This window comes from Lindgomyces ingoldianus (genome assembly GCF_010093535.1).
Source record: "Lindgomyces ingoldianus strain ATCC 200398 unplaced genomic scaffold BDR25scaffold_38, whole genome shotgun sequence".
NCBI classification, from domain to species: domain Eukaryota; kingdom Fungi; phylum Ascomycota; class Dothideomycetes; order Pleosporales; family Lindgomycetaceae; genus Lindgomyces; species Lindgomyces ingoldianus.
In genome coordinates, this window is record NW_022985199.1 from 300,492 (window position 1) to 316,974 (window position 16,483).

The 16,483-nt window shown below is 50.0% G+C and overlaps 3 protein-coding genes across 3 annotated transcripts; all 3 read right to left on the reverse strand.

Moving 5' to 3' along the window:
• Positions 1 to 5,940: 5,940 nt before the first annotated feature.
• BDR25DRAFT_318374 (uncharacterized protein) lies at positions 5,941 to 7,858 on the reverse strand (the record flags this gene model as incomplete). Its single annotated transcript, XM_033691740.1, has 8 exons — positions 5,941 to 6,874; positions 6,923 to 7,031; positions 7,080 to 7,132; positions 7,182 to 7,266; positions 7,322 to 7,467; positions 7,515 to 7,593; positions 7,642 to 7,712; positions 7,791 to 7,858. The coding sequence occupies 8 exons, from the start codon at positions 7,856 to 7,858 to the stop codon at positions 5,941 to 5,943; spliced, it is 1,545 nt and encodes a 514-aa protein (XP_033542357.1).
• A 4,432-nt stretch (positions 7,859 to 12,290) lies between these two features.
• Positions 12,291 to 13,114, reverse strand: BDR25DRAFT_84630 (uncharacterized protein). The gene has a single exon (XM_033699139.1). It carries the CDS (start codon positions 13,071 to 13,073, stop codon positions 12,615 to 12,617), a length of 459 nt encoding a protein of 152 aa, XP_033542358.1. The 5' UTR covers positions 13,074 to 13,114; the 3' UTR covers positions 12,291 to 12,614.
• Positions 13,115 to 13,934: 820 nt separating this feature from the next.
• On the reverse strand, positions 13,935 to 15,803 carry BDR25DRAFT_378674 (cytochrome P450; the record flags this gene model as incomplete). Its single annotated transcript, XM_033697562.1, has 4 exons — positions 13,935 to 14,072; positions 14,214 to 14,279; positions 14,311 to 15,307; positions 15,490 to 15,803. 4 exons carry the CDS (start codon positions 15,801 to 15,803, stop codon positions 13,935 to 13,937), a joined length of 1,515 nt encoding a protein of 504 aa, XP_033542359.1.
• Between the last annotated feature and the right edge of the window lie 680 nt (positions 15,804 to 16,483).

The window sequence follows — 16,483 nt, forward strand, 5'->3', positions numbered from 1 at the left end:
TTTGGTCAGTCAGTCGGCCAGTTTCTTGGCATATTCGGTGCCAGACTATTTCCACACATAGGGTTCATGCTCGTGACGCTTTTTAGCCCAGAAGAGAGCGTGGAAGTCGGTTCCAGAACCCCTACGACCCCTTGCGTTGATGTATGGGTATGCATCCATTCTCTTTGAGACCCTTGGCTGCAGCTGCCGGACAACTTGTCAGTTGATGTGGTCTTCGGTGATGGAGGGGTACGTACCTTTAAGTGGACCTCACACTCCATCTTATTTCTTGTACTAGATCTGCAATAAGATCACATGTTCGTTGGAGAGAAAGATATCTAGCAACCGTTTTATATTAGCACTGACTCAGCTTCTAATGTTCATGGATAATCCTAGTCTGATATAGAGTTCACCATCACACATATCCTGCTCAGTGTCCTAAATCGTGTTGAAATGGGGAGGTAGGCAGAGATAATATTATTTGCTGCTGGGGAAGCTGCTATTCACAGAAAGGTAAAACCTTGCAACACCCTCCCTAATTTTAGTTTAAGTGACGTTCGGCAAAATTCGTTGGCTTGGAAGTCTGCAATGTTCAATCTATCATAGAATTAAGAGTATATAGTGCTGCTGCTTCTGATTCTATTGTAACAATAGTCCGTTCCAACTGAGGAAGATCAACTTCGTTGAGGCTGGTCATCCAGACAGTGCAGCGTGAACTCCAGGGCGACGTCAGATCATACTTTAGGTACGGTGATTACCAAAGTCATAGAAAGAGTTCTATAAAGCTCCTTTCCATATAGCGCGTCTAGGTACTGTATGCGCCTTAATGTTAGTAAGACATTCGATGTCGATATTCACAGGGCCATTATCCGGCTTTACAAGTTGAGAAACTTCCTTGAAAATTCTTTCAGTCGAATGACGAGAACGTAGTGGATGTAATACCTGGTTATCTTTTGTAGTCCCACAGTGTAGTCCTATTTAAAACGGTGAGTAGTTTCCATCTCGATCAACGGCTGAGTAGTTGCTTACTTGTGGCTAGACGGTCTTCCAGATTAGTTATTACAAGGAGTGAAAACCTCGGAAATCTAGGTCACATACCACAGGATATTAAGATGTGAAGCATCAGACACAATATGGAGATATTTGAACCTGGAACGGACGAAAGGTCATTTGGCACACCAGAGAATAAAGTACCATAACAAACCAAAGCTTCTCAGGAAAGCCACGTTTTCTGTTATTATCAAGCTTCCGTGTGTCGCTGGAAACCCATCAATTTTGTTGATGTCTCATGTTCAGCAGTGATACATGAGGTATTCAACCAGCAACCGCAAAGTAGCCTTGGGTACGGCTGGCTTCATTCGGATCACGTCGGGCAGCTAACATAAATGCGTAATATGAATACGTAGCAGCAAATGTTGAACGATGGGTTCTCTGAGATGTACCATCGGTTAGTTAGTTGAGGTACCGGGCCTGCCAGTTCGTTGAGCATCACTTGGCTACCTAACCACTTTCAACCTTGGGTAGTTTCCCAGAATTTAGGCCTGCGTGAAAGACAACAGGAGGTGCAAGATACTAGTTAAGTATGGAAACTTCATCTTAGTGTTTCGAGGGCATTTATATTCTCAAACTAACCATTACATGATAGTGGCATTTACTGCATCATTGAAGTGCCCGTAGCATCCTTGGAAACCCATATGCGAGTGGCCCCATCACAAATAACTTATTCCAAGAGGAGCCCAGATCAACTGTTTGCTTCAGATATTATACCAGACTTCCAGTGCTAAACCATAGATTAAATTAAAGCGTGGTTCGCAATGTTTCGACCTGGACACATATGTATTTAGAGGAAGGTATGTCTCCTCGTCAAATATCTCTGTGTGCGGTTGATTTTCATTGCGCTAGACGTTGCTGTGCCTTAGTTTATGAGTATCATTTGGTCCCAAATTCCTAGAGCACTTGAGTGCTTATTCGTGTGTAGGCGATGACTATAGTGAAAAGCAGGAGACAGTTCCTTCCTAGCGTGAACGGCCGTACCCAGAGCAGTTCACAGGGAACAGCAATACCTGCATTGAACAAACAAGAAGCAGGCACAAGATCAGTCTGCGACTGCACAATGGAGATCCCAAACTTACGAAGCGTTAGTCAATTGCTAGAACTTCAAACCAGAAAATGAAGAAGAACAAGAAACATTCTCAGGTCAGCGAATGCTTTTCATGGTCCCACAAAAGCACTCTTTACCACTCAATCCCCCCATACGTCCAGAGAAGACAATCTCAGCTCAGTGAATATTAACAGGTTTCACCAGTGTGTCCAACCGTTAGTACACCTAATAGTACAGTACTGCAGTACACTGATTTTGGTCACGTACGTACGTACAGGGCATCTACTCAGTATACTGTACTATACATGAGGCTGCTGTACTAACCGTTTACGGTAGTTATATAGGATTTTTGGTGGTTTTGGGCGGTTGAAGGCAGGTTGCTGAGGGCCAGGGGGCTCGTGTTCGGAGATTAATGCGGAGAATGCCGTTATTGCCTGTTTTGTTAGCAATCTTCTAACAAATTCAGCAACTATGCCATCTACGTTATTCTTTTGCCCATTATAATGTCCCAATTCCTATCCCAATCAACAACGCGGTCGACAATAGAGGCTCTTCAACTGCAGAAGAATTAGTTACGTAACAACGCTGTTACTAGTAAGCTGACTAAGCTTACAGAGTACATTAAAACAGTAAGATCAACAACAGTAGATCTCACAAGGGGTATCACAACTTCCTAATTGGGTATAGTCTTTAGCTTCAGCGCAATTACTTCATAATACTTCAATATACTTCAGTTACTGTATCCTAACCGTACACTGACGTCATCTCCTCCGTACAGTTAGTTAGTAACAGCCTCCTCTTCCGTAACTGTACTATACAGCCTCCAAAAGGCTCCGTAACTAACGGTTGGACACACTGGGTTTCACTGGGGTCATTACCCGATCACATCGCTCATAAGCACCGACGAGGCTGAAGCCTTACAAGAAAGGCACCAAATTGTACAGCAGGAAAGGCTAGCGGACGTGGAGAGGACTCCCTCTATACCTGATGAACAGCTCGCTTAGGACTTTAGATGTTTAGCTTTAATGATCAAGTTATTTAGCTGTACCATCTCGTGCAATCCCTTGACTGATCTGGATCCCTCCTTTAGTTCTTACTCTCATTCGCAAGACATTCAAAAATCATTGGAACACAAGAGCGCGAGAGAAATGTTTGGTTGAGGCTACTATTAGGTCTACACTCCTTGACTACTTTTTTAAACACCTATTCTCCGTTTTGATAACCACTGCCCTGGTCTTTCGGATATATAAGGCTCATCGTTTAGCACTGGTCATCATCTATAATGGCTATTCACCTCTTCCCTGCGTGAATCCTGGAGATACGGAACGATATACCAGATTCTGGTTCGAGATAATGGGGAGACTACTTTCAATAAGTGCCGGGGAGCAGAATATAAACCCAGCACCAGCACCAGCACCATCACCATTACCACCAACTGCTTTGGGGAATCGCTGCACATGGTCCAAGATCTGAAATATAGTGTTGCCGAAGTTAATGTGCTCATATGACAAGGAAGCCGGCTCATTTTGCCTCCAAACATCGATCTCTTTCACATACAGCCCGTTTTAGAGAAGTCTTTCTATCTTGTACCCCAACTATCCTTTCAACACTGCCGCCTTTAAGTCATATATCCAGGCATGGGCGATCAATATATTCTCGGGTCCACACAGGACCTAACGAGCATCCTGGACAGCGAAGATATTGAGTGGTGGTGAGTCGGGTTCATCACCAAACCCAGACTCGGCAAATGGGGTAGCGCTCAAGATAAACATCTGAATCGGAGGCTAGATCTCGATACCTCTGGTATAGATTGGAACCGAGGAGGGTGACAGTGGTGAATTCAAGCTGAAGTACCGTTACTGCCGAGAGAAGGAGGGCAATGCAAGTGGTTTCTGTGTCATATGAGATTTCCTCAGCACTTTCCATACAGTAACTTGCTCCTTTAGATTCCGTAATCCACATGAGCTCTTCCTCGGCCACTGTGTCTCAGAAGAACATGATAACTTCTATCGATCACATGCCACCTACAGTTAGTTTAGTTACAGCACATTTTCAGAAAATTTATTAGATAGACTTAAATTTTGTAGTATAGCTTGCAAAACACACTCCACCCTCAGTAGAGACACAAGAATAATTTATTCTCCGACTCACACCATACTCTGCAAGCCACAAAAAAGCTACGGACAATACATCCAAGCGACGACCTCCAGCAAAATTATTTCTCCGAAAAAAACCACACAATCTGATAATTCTCCCTCCCCCCAACAATTCTCCTTCTGGCAATTAAGCTTTCCGACCCATATACCCCAGCACAACAACCCTCAAACCACGTTGTGCCCCCATTCCCGCTCGCATACTCAGATTAAGGGACCGGCATGCGTAGGCTAAACCGGGCCGCAATCCCTTGCAAATATGCATGTGGCGGTGAAGACTGCATACACTTCAAATTGGTACCTTTAAAGGATTTGAGGGGTGCTGTTCGGTACTTGAGTTTGCTCATCAAGATGTGAGGGGTTGTGGGACATGGCTAGAGAAGGCGGTTGTTGGTGGTGTTGGTGGATAAGTGACGCGGCAATTGAGGTCGGCGGTTTGACCTTTGAAAGACTGAGATTTGCCGTGGGGCTTTGGGGGGGTGGTGGATTGACATTTTTGGAGTGTTTCTTAAATTCCCTTTATTATAGGCAATAGAATCGAGAGTTCAAGAAGTGGTCCAGCCTCACCACGATGTTTCATCCCCTGCAACCAATTAACCTTTCACAGCCCGCCAAGCTTGGAAACGGAGCTAAATCACATGATTGAATCCTGCTGCAGTTACCTGCACGTCATTATTCGCGATCCCAATCGCGAGTGTTCATCCACGCCATCGCTATGCCTGAAACAGAAGATGTGGCGTGGCCGCGCCAAAAGTTTAAGTTGAGATGCAATCCACGGCTCACAACGACCTTCTGCGTCTGCGGCCCTTCTTGCATGTGACGAGGCTGGAAGCTTGTGTTTTCGGGCATTATTTTGTCGGAGGTCGGTTCCTAGATCAAGAGAGCTACAGTTGATCGGTTATGAGAGCTGATATGTGCGGGCCATGCGTACTTTTGCACTTTAGTCCTTATCTTCTCCTACCTACATCCTCCGTTGCTTGAGACTAGGACGGTGGTCGCTGCACATGTGTATATGTGCTGATGGTGTCTGACATGGGCATGCGATCAACCACCTAATGATCTCAATTGGAAAGCAGTGGCAAACAAGACATGCTACCACAATGCCGCTAGCTGCATTCGTGTAATCTCAATTGAACAGCGCCAGTCCGCGATGATCGCAATGTTTTCCAAATCGGGAACAGTGACCAATATTCAAAGCACACGTATGAACAACAGATATTGTCGATTACTATGAAAGATCATACCTCACCCTTTTCGTAAAGGTGGAGTGTCTACTCCACACGAACCTTGAAAGGTAGCCATTCCAATCGCCGACCAATGCCCCCGCTTCCATGCCGTAAGCGCCAGTTAACCCCATGCCTACCATGCCACTGACTAGAAATCGAGATAAACGTTGGACAGCAATACACAGCAGAAAAGAAATAAGCCAGACACGCCAGCCACCCACATGTGTGCTACCCAGACATGTATAGTACACTGATCACCCATATGCAAGGACGTTCCGATCGAGGACTTAGAACACCGATATGAACAATTCCCGTTTTTTGGGTTCCATGGAAACGCCGTGTTATGAATCTTGAAAAGAGAGAATTTGCGTTCTATTGAGGCGAACGCGACGAAAAGAGGTGAATCTCCGAATAAGTTCGAGACATTTGCATCGGGGTGTCGGGAAGAGTCCCCAGCCGAGGATCGGCCCATTTCCAGCCTTTAATGACTGTCAGCACCATGTTCCTCAGTGGATTGACTCAAGCCCGGGTTGTAGTGGAGTGTATGCTGAACTACTCCAGTATCTGTAAGACTTGTCAAACTTGACTCAGTAGGAGGGGCCTGGAAGTTGTTCCTTTGATTTGAATATAGACCAGATGTCATTTGCGCTTGATCGTCATAGCGACCGAGCTGTCGATGCGGCGTTGGCAGCTGTGACCCCAGCTGAAGACGGTCCGGGAAACCAGTGGTTCGGATCATTTCAGGGGAATGGGTGAACGACGCACCTCTTGAAGAACCTATGGAGTCATGAGATGGGTGGGATGAGTGCTGCGATTGCGGTGTCTGTTGAGCCATTGCTATCGCGGGTGCCACTCCTGTAGCTGTGCTAGGGCGGTGCTCATCACCCATACCCACAGTAGAAGCCGTCTGATATCTTCCCAGCCCTGTTGTATCATCCGGGAAAGACATGGCTGAGGTAGTTGGAACGCGCTGTTGAGCATACGATGAAAACATCTGAGAGTACTGTGGCTGCTGCATTTCGGGATACCGTTGATGTGAGGTCATTGTACTCGGACCAGACGTTTGAAGGAGAGGATCGCTAAGGTAGCTGGATGCAGCCCCGATGCTAGTGCGGAATTGATACGGCGAGCTGGTTCCCGTGGTGAGTGACCCGAAAGTTGGGTATCCAGCCATGCTGTGAAGGCCAGTTAAACTTGATTGCCTGACTGGGTATTGAGACGAAGGGTAGCTAGACGGATATGCAGCTCCAGAGTGATCTGGATACTGTTCTTTCCTGTCTTCGGTATCTGCACGGAATCGTTTCACGGGGGATTGTGAATCGTCCCCGTAGGGTGAATACTCCTGCAAGCTTGGCCGAATAGGAGTATTCGGGGTGGCGGAATCAACGCCATACGGGTATGGCCGTTTGTTACCCCTTCATATCATTAGCAATTAGGCTTAGGGTTAGTCTGGGCATACTTACATCATGGCTCGTGGCTCTTTCCGTAGACGCAAACGCACTCCTTGATCGGAGAAAGCTCGGGATAGGTATGTCGACTCATCCATTCCCTTGAAATCCTTCGGAAGGAGAACTGTTCGGAAGTTAGCAGTCCACATATACATGCGTAATTTTTACTTACCTCGGAAAGGCTCGGAAGTTATCGACCCAAGATACATAACATCATGGGAATCCCTTTATGTCGTTAGTGACAAGCTACATGAGGCTCCATGTGTCAACCTACTTGCGCAAGTCAAAAAGACTGAAGTTCAGTCGAAATGTTCCTTGTACTTTGACGGAGATGTCTCCGAACACAAAGAATCCACCATCTTGGCATAATATATGTCAGTGTAACGATATGTAACCATGGCAAGGGATGCGAACCCTTGTTGTCGACGTCTTTCAGCCTGTGTAAGGAAGAGACTAGAGACCCGGCCAATGACTTGCCCGCATTGCCATCCCACGCCTCGTCCTTGTCAACCTTGTATAGGCTTGTGCACATAAACAGATAGGGACTCTGGAGGAAATGCCTGGGATGCATCAGTCTCGGTTGAGAGAATAACAGGCACTGACTTACTGGGCTGGATCGGCTTGCGGCTTGACGGTAAGCTGGATAATGGGGGGCGGGTCAACGGGTTTGCGTGCTATTGTTGGTACTTGTGAGCGATGTTATATCTTTAGACACCTGGGTTTCACAGGCTTACCTTTCTCCTTGCCTTCGGTGGTGACTAGGGCCTCCTTTGGTTGCTGGCGCAGCGTGAGGGTGACGTCGTGACTGGAGGGTTCATGATCAGTAGTTGGCCTTACGGCGATGGAGAGAGACCTCTGAGGCCGTGGTGAGCTCCTGTCGTACCTTCGCAAGTGGGTTCCCGATGAAACCGTCGGGGGTTGGTAGATCTGGGGAGCAGTGAAGTGGTACATGGGGAAGAGTAGGAGCGCGCCCACGGTACTCGACGCGTGTCTAGAAATGTGGTGTTGACCCCTTGGTGTTGACCCCTTCTTGAGGATGTATCGGTGAGGCTCCCGTGGCGCTCTCAGCGCGTCTTGACGAGGTAGAGGAGTTGAAGAAAGGGCGGGACACCAGACCAGAGACTAGAGGTTTCCTTGGAGGTGCAAAGCGAGAGAGGAGCTACTTCCACAACTCGAAGAACGGTTACTTTTGTGGCGCCGCCCGCTCACAGATGATGCAAAGATGGGGCCAGATGCAGCGGGAAAGGGCCTCGAAGACGGGCAGAGGGAAGACTATGAGGAGGGGGTATTTGGGACTCCAGTGGGTGGCCAAAGTGCAAGCAACGCGGGATGGGGGGGAATCGTGGCCTGTATAGCGGGCAAAAGCATTGGGCTGGGCGCGAGTTTTCCAAGCGTGGTAGCGAGCGTGGTGCTCCAAATTGAGCAGGAGTGAATTGTGCTATGAGCGTACGGCAATAGGCCGGACCAAAGATCCCGTCAACGGCGCACCTATCCGGGGAGGCTCAATTCCAAACTTGTGGGGGCGTCGAGGAAGGAGTGGTGGAATGGAGAAAGTGCAGGCGTTGAATATAGTCCCATGAGCGCTGTGACCCAAGGATGCGCGCGGTGATGTGGTGAAGGTGATGAAAGAGACCCACCACACTTCAGCCGTCGACAATGCCTCTCTGCGAAGAGGCCAGATGAGAGCCTCACACACCGTCCCACTGCAGTGCTCTGTCGGGGTCAAAGCAGTCGTTCGGTGATGTCGACTCCCCACGCAGATGTTGGAGTTGCCGGTGCCTTGTGCGCTCGTTGCCCGGCGGGACACCAAATTAACACCCGCTCGCTGAGCCGGAGTCGTCTCCACGCCCAACCCTGGCTGTCAGGCGGGAGATGGCGCAATCCTCTCCGGCAACGGACGGTCCTCTCTCGTCCTGATGCGTGCGGCTAGAACGCGGGTTCGCCTGAGCCCGATCTTGATTTCACTCTCCCTCTCACTCTGGGGGCATAGCACACTCTCCTATCTGTGTCCGCAGTTCTGTGCCGAACCGTGGTAGTGGCCTCGGCTGATGAACAAAGGGGATGGTCACGGGCTTCTCAACGATGAGGGTAGCTCAACAGTGAGGAGAGCGTAGCGGGGCCAGCCAACCAGAGGGGTCCAGGAGACCGGGAAGGGTGCCGCGCGCTGGGGCAGTGACTAGAAAGTCAAGAGAAATATAAGGTGAGAGGCAGGATGCAGAAGGAGGGGATGGCGTGGTTAAGAGATATCAGAGGCGACAGTAGCCGGTCCTCTTGAGGTGGAATGGATATTAAGGTTACTGGGCTTGCCGGATGGGTTTCTGGAGCACCGCTACAGCACGCCGGACTCTCCGCAGTCGTCTTGTGGCCTAACGCGAGCTACTGCCAGCCTTCACGCCAATTCGCTACTCTCGCGTCTAGTGGGATGCTCAACGGGCGCGGATCTAGTTCGACGCCACGGCCGGCTTCAAGGTTTCGTGATCTTCGCCTAGGACGTCTCTGCTACCGGAAGTGGGTCCCTAAAGCGAACGAGCGGCGTCGTGGGTTGCAGGAAAGGAATATCTAGTCCAGCCAGTAGGGTTGCTGCCTACTATCCAACTTTCTCTAGTAGTGCCGCGAGACCTTACTCTCTCCCTCACGATTTTCCTGGCAATTTCTTTTTTTTTCCCAGCCTCTCTTCCGTCCGCTAACTGATTCTCCTTCGTTTACTCTCTTCTTGTTCTTCTAGGGCAGACGTGGTCGTGGTGTCACGCTGGGATGTGGTGGGAAACGACAGAACGGTATGTGCTCAGCGCAATGCCGGGAACGCGATCAAGTAAGGAAGCTCGACTAGCCCGCTGACGCACATCTGGGGGTGGAAAGCGATGCACGGCGCGGCGGGGGAGGCAGGGAAGGGGATGAAACGCCAGAAGGGTCCGAAACAAAGCGAAGATGAGGTTTCTATATGGCAAGCAGTCGAGTCGGCGGAGAAGGCCTTCACCAGCCAAGGCCCGTTTTGGAGTAGAATGGAACAATAAACCGCCTGTCACATTCTACCACAGCGAGGGGGGACCCATGCAGCATGAGGGCAGCGTCCACTGCTGCACAGGCGGAATCGGCGGCGGCAGGAGCATGGGTGCAAAGGGCCCTTCAGTCGTGCGTCGATTCAACGGCAATCCCAGGTTCGAGGGGGTGGTATGGGCGCCGTCCAGGGCATCGAACGGGGGACCCGGGTCGCATGCAACAGGTGCAGAAAGGCAGAGCCACAGGCTTGAGAACACCCAAACAGCACTCACAATTTAGCCATTGAAACTACTTTACTTGAGAGGCTGTATATAACTCTCCGTTGGCGCCCAATATCTCAGGAACCTCTTCTCCGCTCGCCTCATTGTTACATGTTCCTCTGATCCGTAGCCTCGATGGCACAAAACATTGGAGTAGCTGAGGCTTCCCCATCTCGTCCATTCCCACTGCTTGCCACCGGCCACTGTGGTACCGGACACGTCTACGCACATGGCGGCTGGCACGCAACCCGTCCAGCAACGCCCGAGAGCGTTGTCGGGGGGAACCTCAAGACTCGATGCATCGAAAACTGACAGAACGTTGGGAGCTAAAAAGTGCTGGCTGCATCACCAGTGCATACTCACGTTGTACGGCAGATACAGCTCCAGACGCTGACGGCGAGTGCCCGGTACGGCGTGCTATTTTGACCCTGAATTATCGTTAGGACTGTCCAACAGCACCGAGGCACCCGGCCGATAGCATGGCGATGGGTAGTGTGGTGTTGAGCGGTGTCCTGAGGCTGGAAGGACAGGCGGAAGCTGCATGGGTCAATCGACGGTAGAATGCAATTCCGAAAACGGAGAACAGTGATGGATGATGTCGTTTGGGTGCAGTTCGAGAGTGGGGATGAGATCGCCGTCAAATCTTGCGGTGGCTGGGAAAGATTGCCCGCCAGGACTCCGTGACGAGGGTCCGGGCGCGATGCGCTCTGGGGCCAAAAAGCTCGCATAATATGAAGAATTCTACGATGTCACACCAACACCCGCATCGTAATTCGCTCGCCGTTTAGCCACGAAACACTTATCGAGTGACAGCACTTGGTCTCCGGCGGAGTTCAAACAGGTGCCCGCCGCAGGCTCGATAGACTACTGATTGCCTGGCTGCCATCCCTCTGACAGCGCCAGTATACCCGGCCCTGTTCATAGCAGCCTGCTCGCGCCGGGTTATCAAAGCAACCCTAAGGCTCTCGTCGTTTCTCGTCGCATCGCGGCAATCTGACTGCTACAGCCTCTTCTGCGGCACAATGCCTCCTCGGAATGATGTTCCTTGATCCTCGTGTGCTCGCCGTTCCAGCGTCCATTCTCTCGCACTCCACCCCGACAAATATTCCTCAGGCCCCAGCCGCTGTACCTGCAGATATGACTGCATACGCCGCCATTTCGCAGCTCTGCACGGCGCAATTGACGCTCCAGCACGCCTTTATATATGGCTTAATGAACCTCTCAGCTTTCGTCAAATGTTTCTGCGCCTCTTTTCCTCTTCCAAGGAGGCTTCTTGAGATAGATTGCTGTCATGAGCAGTAACGCGCGCAGGCAGAGGTAACAGACCGTCTGCAGACAATTCCTCTGCGATATGCGTCTTTCTACTGCGACTACTCTCCACAGTACGCTCAAAAGTGCTCAAAAACACCGGAGACGATCCTACAGCGATGGGTCCCGAAACGGCATACACCCTGCTTTCAATCTGTCCGAAACAGGAAGGCAGCATGATGAGCCCACGCCTTCCCTCTTTGGCCGTCATACCCACCTCCCGAGTAACGCCACACAATTGTTGCATGATGGCACACGTCTGAATGCTAGCTGCCACCTTGGCTGACGAAACATATTCGCTGCTCAATATCGCGCGTTTGATTGACCGCAATCAATTAAGTGAGCGGTCGGCTGTGCATGCTTGATCAGCAATTTAGCGGGTGTACTGAAGAAGTACCTCCACGTTATGATACACTGACTTCTATCAACTTTCCATCTACAAGCCTCGTGGGGAGAACTACTTCTGCAATCACCCAGAGCAATCTCTGGCTCTTCACTCCTGCGATCTGACGGGTCACTCCGGGGAGCCCTGGCTCAGCCTGGTGATCTGCGCGATATTGCATCGAACACGCTTGAGCCTCTTCCACAAGCTTTTCAGCCGTTGTGGTTCAACTCTGGATGAATGTGTTGGAGTGGCTCGCTTTTGTGGGCGAGAATAGCGGACCAAACTTTGAAGCATCACGTTGATTGAAGAGGATCCCCCTTCACCCTGGCCCTGGAGTTTGCAGCGCTGAATGTGGGCCTGTCTGCTACGCTGACTGGGTCACTACCCATAACGTTTCCTATAATCACCAGCGTTTCGGAGATTTTGCCGAACAGGCAAACAGACGAATGTTCGGAGGCCCGTCTATAGATCTTGTCTTCAGGTATCACAACATCTTTCACACTTTCGACATCTCGCACTGCCTACCCAGGAGCGCGGGGCTTCATTCCGCGCCCAAAATATTCATTATCATACTTCTTTGATACCGAAACCACTCCCCTTCCATGTTGACAATGAACAGCATCTCACGATTGGCCCCATAGCAGTGAGCTAATGAGGGCCCCAGAACAATATGGCACTCCTCAAAGAACAGCCAATGCTTTCTCATAGGCTGCCCTCCCTTCTGCACCCTGATTCCCGACACCGACTGGCCCCGTCACCGGGCAAAAAAGCCTCTGCTGCTTACTTTCGCCTGCTTTAAGTCCAGATTGAAGGCAAAGTGGGCCCTGTACTCGAATTGGCCGCAGTCTGACCGGCCGCAAAGTTGCTGCAAACGGGAGGCCATTCTGCAAATATCAGACGAGAATACCCCACAGCCAAGGCGTTGCCAGCGAGACAAAAGTATTGGGACAGTGACTGCAACAACGGCGTAGAGTGGGAGTAGAGAACGAGTTCTAAACATTCCGTTCTCGCATCCTATTCTCTGGCCATCTACGAAGCCCGTCTGCGTCAGAAACCAGAATTGGTGGTCACGGCATGGTGGGTCAAATGGGACTCGCTCATGTCGTGCGGCGTGCGTGGTCCCGGACGGGTTTATGTGGGCCAAGCCCGCCGTGAGCCTGAGGGAGCTGCAGATGCGCAGTGGCTGGCTACACCACAACCAATACTCTTGCATGAGCGAGGGGCTATGAGGAGCGAGTGAGTTGGCGAGACGGATAGATGGGGGTTGGGAAGAACATGGTGCTGGGGTTGGGATGGGCAGGATCGGGACGGAAGGTGGACTTGAGTCTGCTGCTGCTCTAATGTGAAAGAGTTATCTCTCCAGACCACACATAGTGGTGATGGATTCAGCCGTAGAGGCCAGTGTGATAGCGGAGACTGCATTTTCGGCATGGTTTTCGAAGGCCTCTTCCCTGGTCTAGCTCCGTTCATTACTTTCGAGGGCCAGGCTTTGATGGTGTGGCATTCGATGCATACTCGGTAAGTGAGATTTCCCTCGTGCCAGTTGCTTCTCAAGGGTTATTCCTCCCGGCGAGGCATGCACTTGATGGTGGAGCCCTCGTTCACGCGTAAACTTTCCCGTCCCAGTTGCCTCTCGAGGTCCAGTCTCCTCACAGCAACTTCCTCTCCTCTGTATCCTCCACTGCACTCCATCACGTTCCAGTGTTCCATTTCCTTGGCTGCAAAATCACGTCACCAATCACACACGTTAGATGGACAGCAATTCTCACTGGCGGCAGAGTTGTTTTGATTTTTCTTTCATCCCAAGCCGCGATTCCAACGTCATGCGCCCACTACTAAGGCTATCTGCTACCATGGTTCAGGCCCAAGAATGCCTCGGATCGCAGACTCGCTCGTGATACCATGGTGGCTATCCGCATCTGCAGCCGACACCGGACCACTCCCTTCCCAAACGCTTTTCTCCCTGGATTATCTTAACCAAGGAGATAGGCCACCCGAATACAGCCCATTCACGTGCCACAGGCCCTGCCGCTTCAGTGGGAGACCACCGAGGGGCATCTTCGGGTGAGCTTGATTATCCGGATTTCACATGCGAGAGTTTGATCATGAGTTTGTCGCTCTTAGGAGGAGCCGTATAGGCATCTGATTGCTCGATATCTGTGTCGTCAACGATGGTCGTGGTGAAGTTTGAATAGAGGGCTGCGACGATATACTTCATTTCTGCAACGAGATGTTAGTGGGTGAGTCCTTAGAGAGCCTGATCTCCAACAAGAACCACAATGATTCGTGTCGAGCCAGAACAGAGTTTGTTGTTCTTCTTCCCTGAAAAGGTAGTGGAAAGCCTGTAGCTTACGGTAAATCGCCAAATGGCTTCCAACACACATTCTTCCGCCACTGTTTCCAAAAGTAAGTTTCTTCCCTAGGATAATCGAATTTCAGGGTTATGCAACTAACCTTCCGAAAGCCCAGAACCATCTTGACTCCATGTCCTTCCTTTTCTCTTCACTAACGTCCTCGAGCCATCGCTCTGGTCGCCACTGGGTTGCTTCGGGGTAAACGTCCTCATTCATGTGAAGGAGGCCTGCGCTCGCACTGACCCGAACACCCCCAGGGATGTAAAAGCTACATTCTTCGGGACCGAGATGGCAACCCGAGAGAGGAGTGACACGGGGTTGAGGACCAGGAATAGCTGGGTGAAGACGCAGGGTTTCCCATATCACAGCATGCAGGAGGGGCAGGGTGTCAACTGTTTTAGGGTCCGGAAGTGTGGGTGCTGAAGAGGGACTCAAGGGTGGAGATAGTGTGAGGAGTTCACTTCGGAGCCTAGACTGAGCATCGGGTCGGAGTGACAACTCGTGAATAAGGTAAGTAAGTGTGATACCTGACGTATCGAAACCTGCAGCAAGATGATCCAGGACCTCGGATGCAATCGACAATGTCAAGTCGGCCTTTTCGTTGTCCGAATTCTTCGCCTCCCTAGAAAGTGCGGTGGAGAGTCGTTGATACACTATTGGGATATCCTTTGTCTTCACTCCTGACTGTCGCAATACTTTTATGGCATTGTCACACATTCCTTTCGTCCACCCCTCAATCTCTGCATTGGCTTCCTCTACCCACTTAGGTACCAGCCTATACCCAACCCATTTCTGCAATGCCTTGGTGAACCTCGGTAGTTCTTGGGGCCAGAAGTTGTGCGATCGCCGCGAGTTGTAGAGGTCTAGGAACCTATCTAACTTGTCTGGATTATCGATCAAATTCGAGCCAGACGCTAGTCCAAAGATGTAGGATGTTACAATGTCCATGGTAGTAGCGCTTAAAAGCGCATAGATATTCAAGACACCTGGATTAGCCTGGGATAATATCGAAGATAGGAAAGGTAGGAAGCGGTTGTAGAGGATAGCTGAGGACTGAGCCTGCAGCGCTGAAGAGGACGTTACCACGGATTTACTGTAGACGTTGCTGAGCATACGCTTGCGAGCTGAATGTTGTTTGTTTCCTCCTGTCGAGAACATGTTTGGCACTCTTCCGGTACGGTTAGCGCATTCAAATTATTTTTCTTTGGAAATAAATGCGTATAAGATATCGTGCTAACTCACCCATAGTTCGAAAAGAAACTATACCAATTGAACCCCTCTTCGCCCTTCTCCATCCCGCCTGCATATACATCCCGAATTCCTCCCTTTACACAATTCACACTGATTTCTTCGGGTGAAAGACAGATAACAGGGCCGAGCCTTTCATGCGCGGCTTTCAATGTTCGGTTCTCAATGGCATACAATCGAATGTAGAGGATCCAGAGAGAAGTGAAAGGAGCTAAGGGATGAGCTGCTGGGACATGACGGAGAGGATTCTTCAGATATTTGTACAAGATGTAAGAGACGAAGAGAGCAGGGAGGAGGAATATGATAATGGGGAGAGAGGAGGGACAGGCAAAGTTGAGCATACCGATGCTAGATGGAATTAAGGTCAATTGAGTGGGTTGAAGTTTGCTGCTGGAAAGTACTTGAAACTGATCTTCTAAACAAATTATCGTGAACGAGAAACTAGGTGTAACAAACAAAATCTATCTCTCAAATGCACACATTACGCACTTAGACAAGTCATCCCAAACCCCAACAATCAATAGTGGGGGATTGGACTGACGTTGCTTATCGATAACGGCACATATTCACTAACCTCAATATAGTAAGCCAATTCCACTCTCCACTCGCCCTCTCCTCTCCATCACCACTGTCTGTCTTCTACCTCACCCGCTGATGCCATTCCGACATATACCAAGCCTAGCTCACAGCTATAACTATAGCTTTTACAATAGATGTCGTACCAAACAATCATCTTGTGGTGCCGATGCCCTCCCACCCGGCATGCATGCATCGTATCACATAATGCAGTTTCGATCAGATGCAGCAATTGCGGCGAACCTATGTACCACCACATGTCTATTTATACACCCGCGTGTCAGGGGCAAGAGTCTCGCGATGGAGTTGACTACTGATGTTGTGCCTCTGTTTCAACAACATGCATACATATATACATAACTAGTTAGTTACATACATAAATGATACATCATTCATGCACCCTCCATACGCACACACCATACCCTCGTCGCAGATTTTTGCACGT

Coding starts and splice junctions, on each gene's coding strand:
- BDR25DRAFT_84630 (XM_033699139.1), bottom strand. CDS start 13,073: ATGCAAGAGTATTGGTTGTGGTGTAGCCAGCCACTGCGCATCTGCAGC.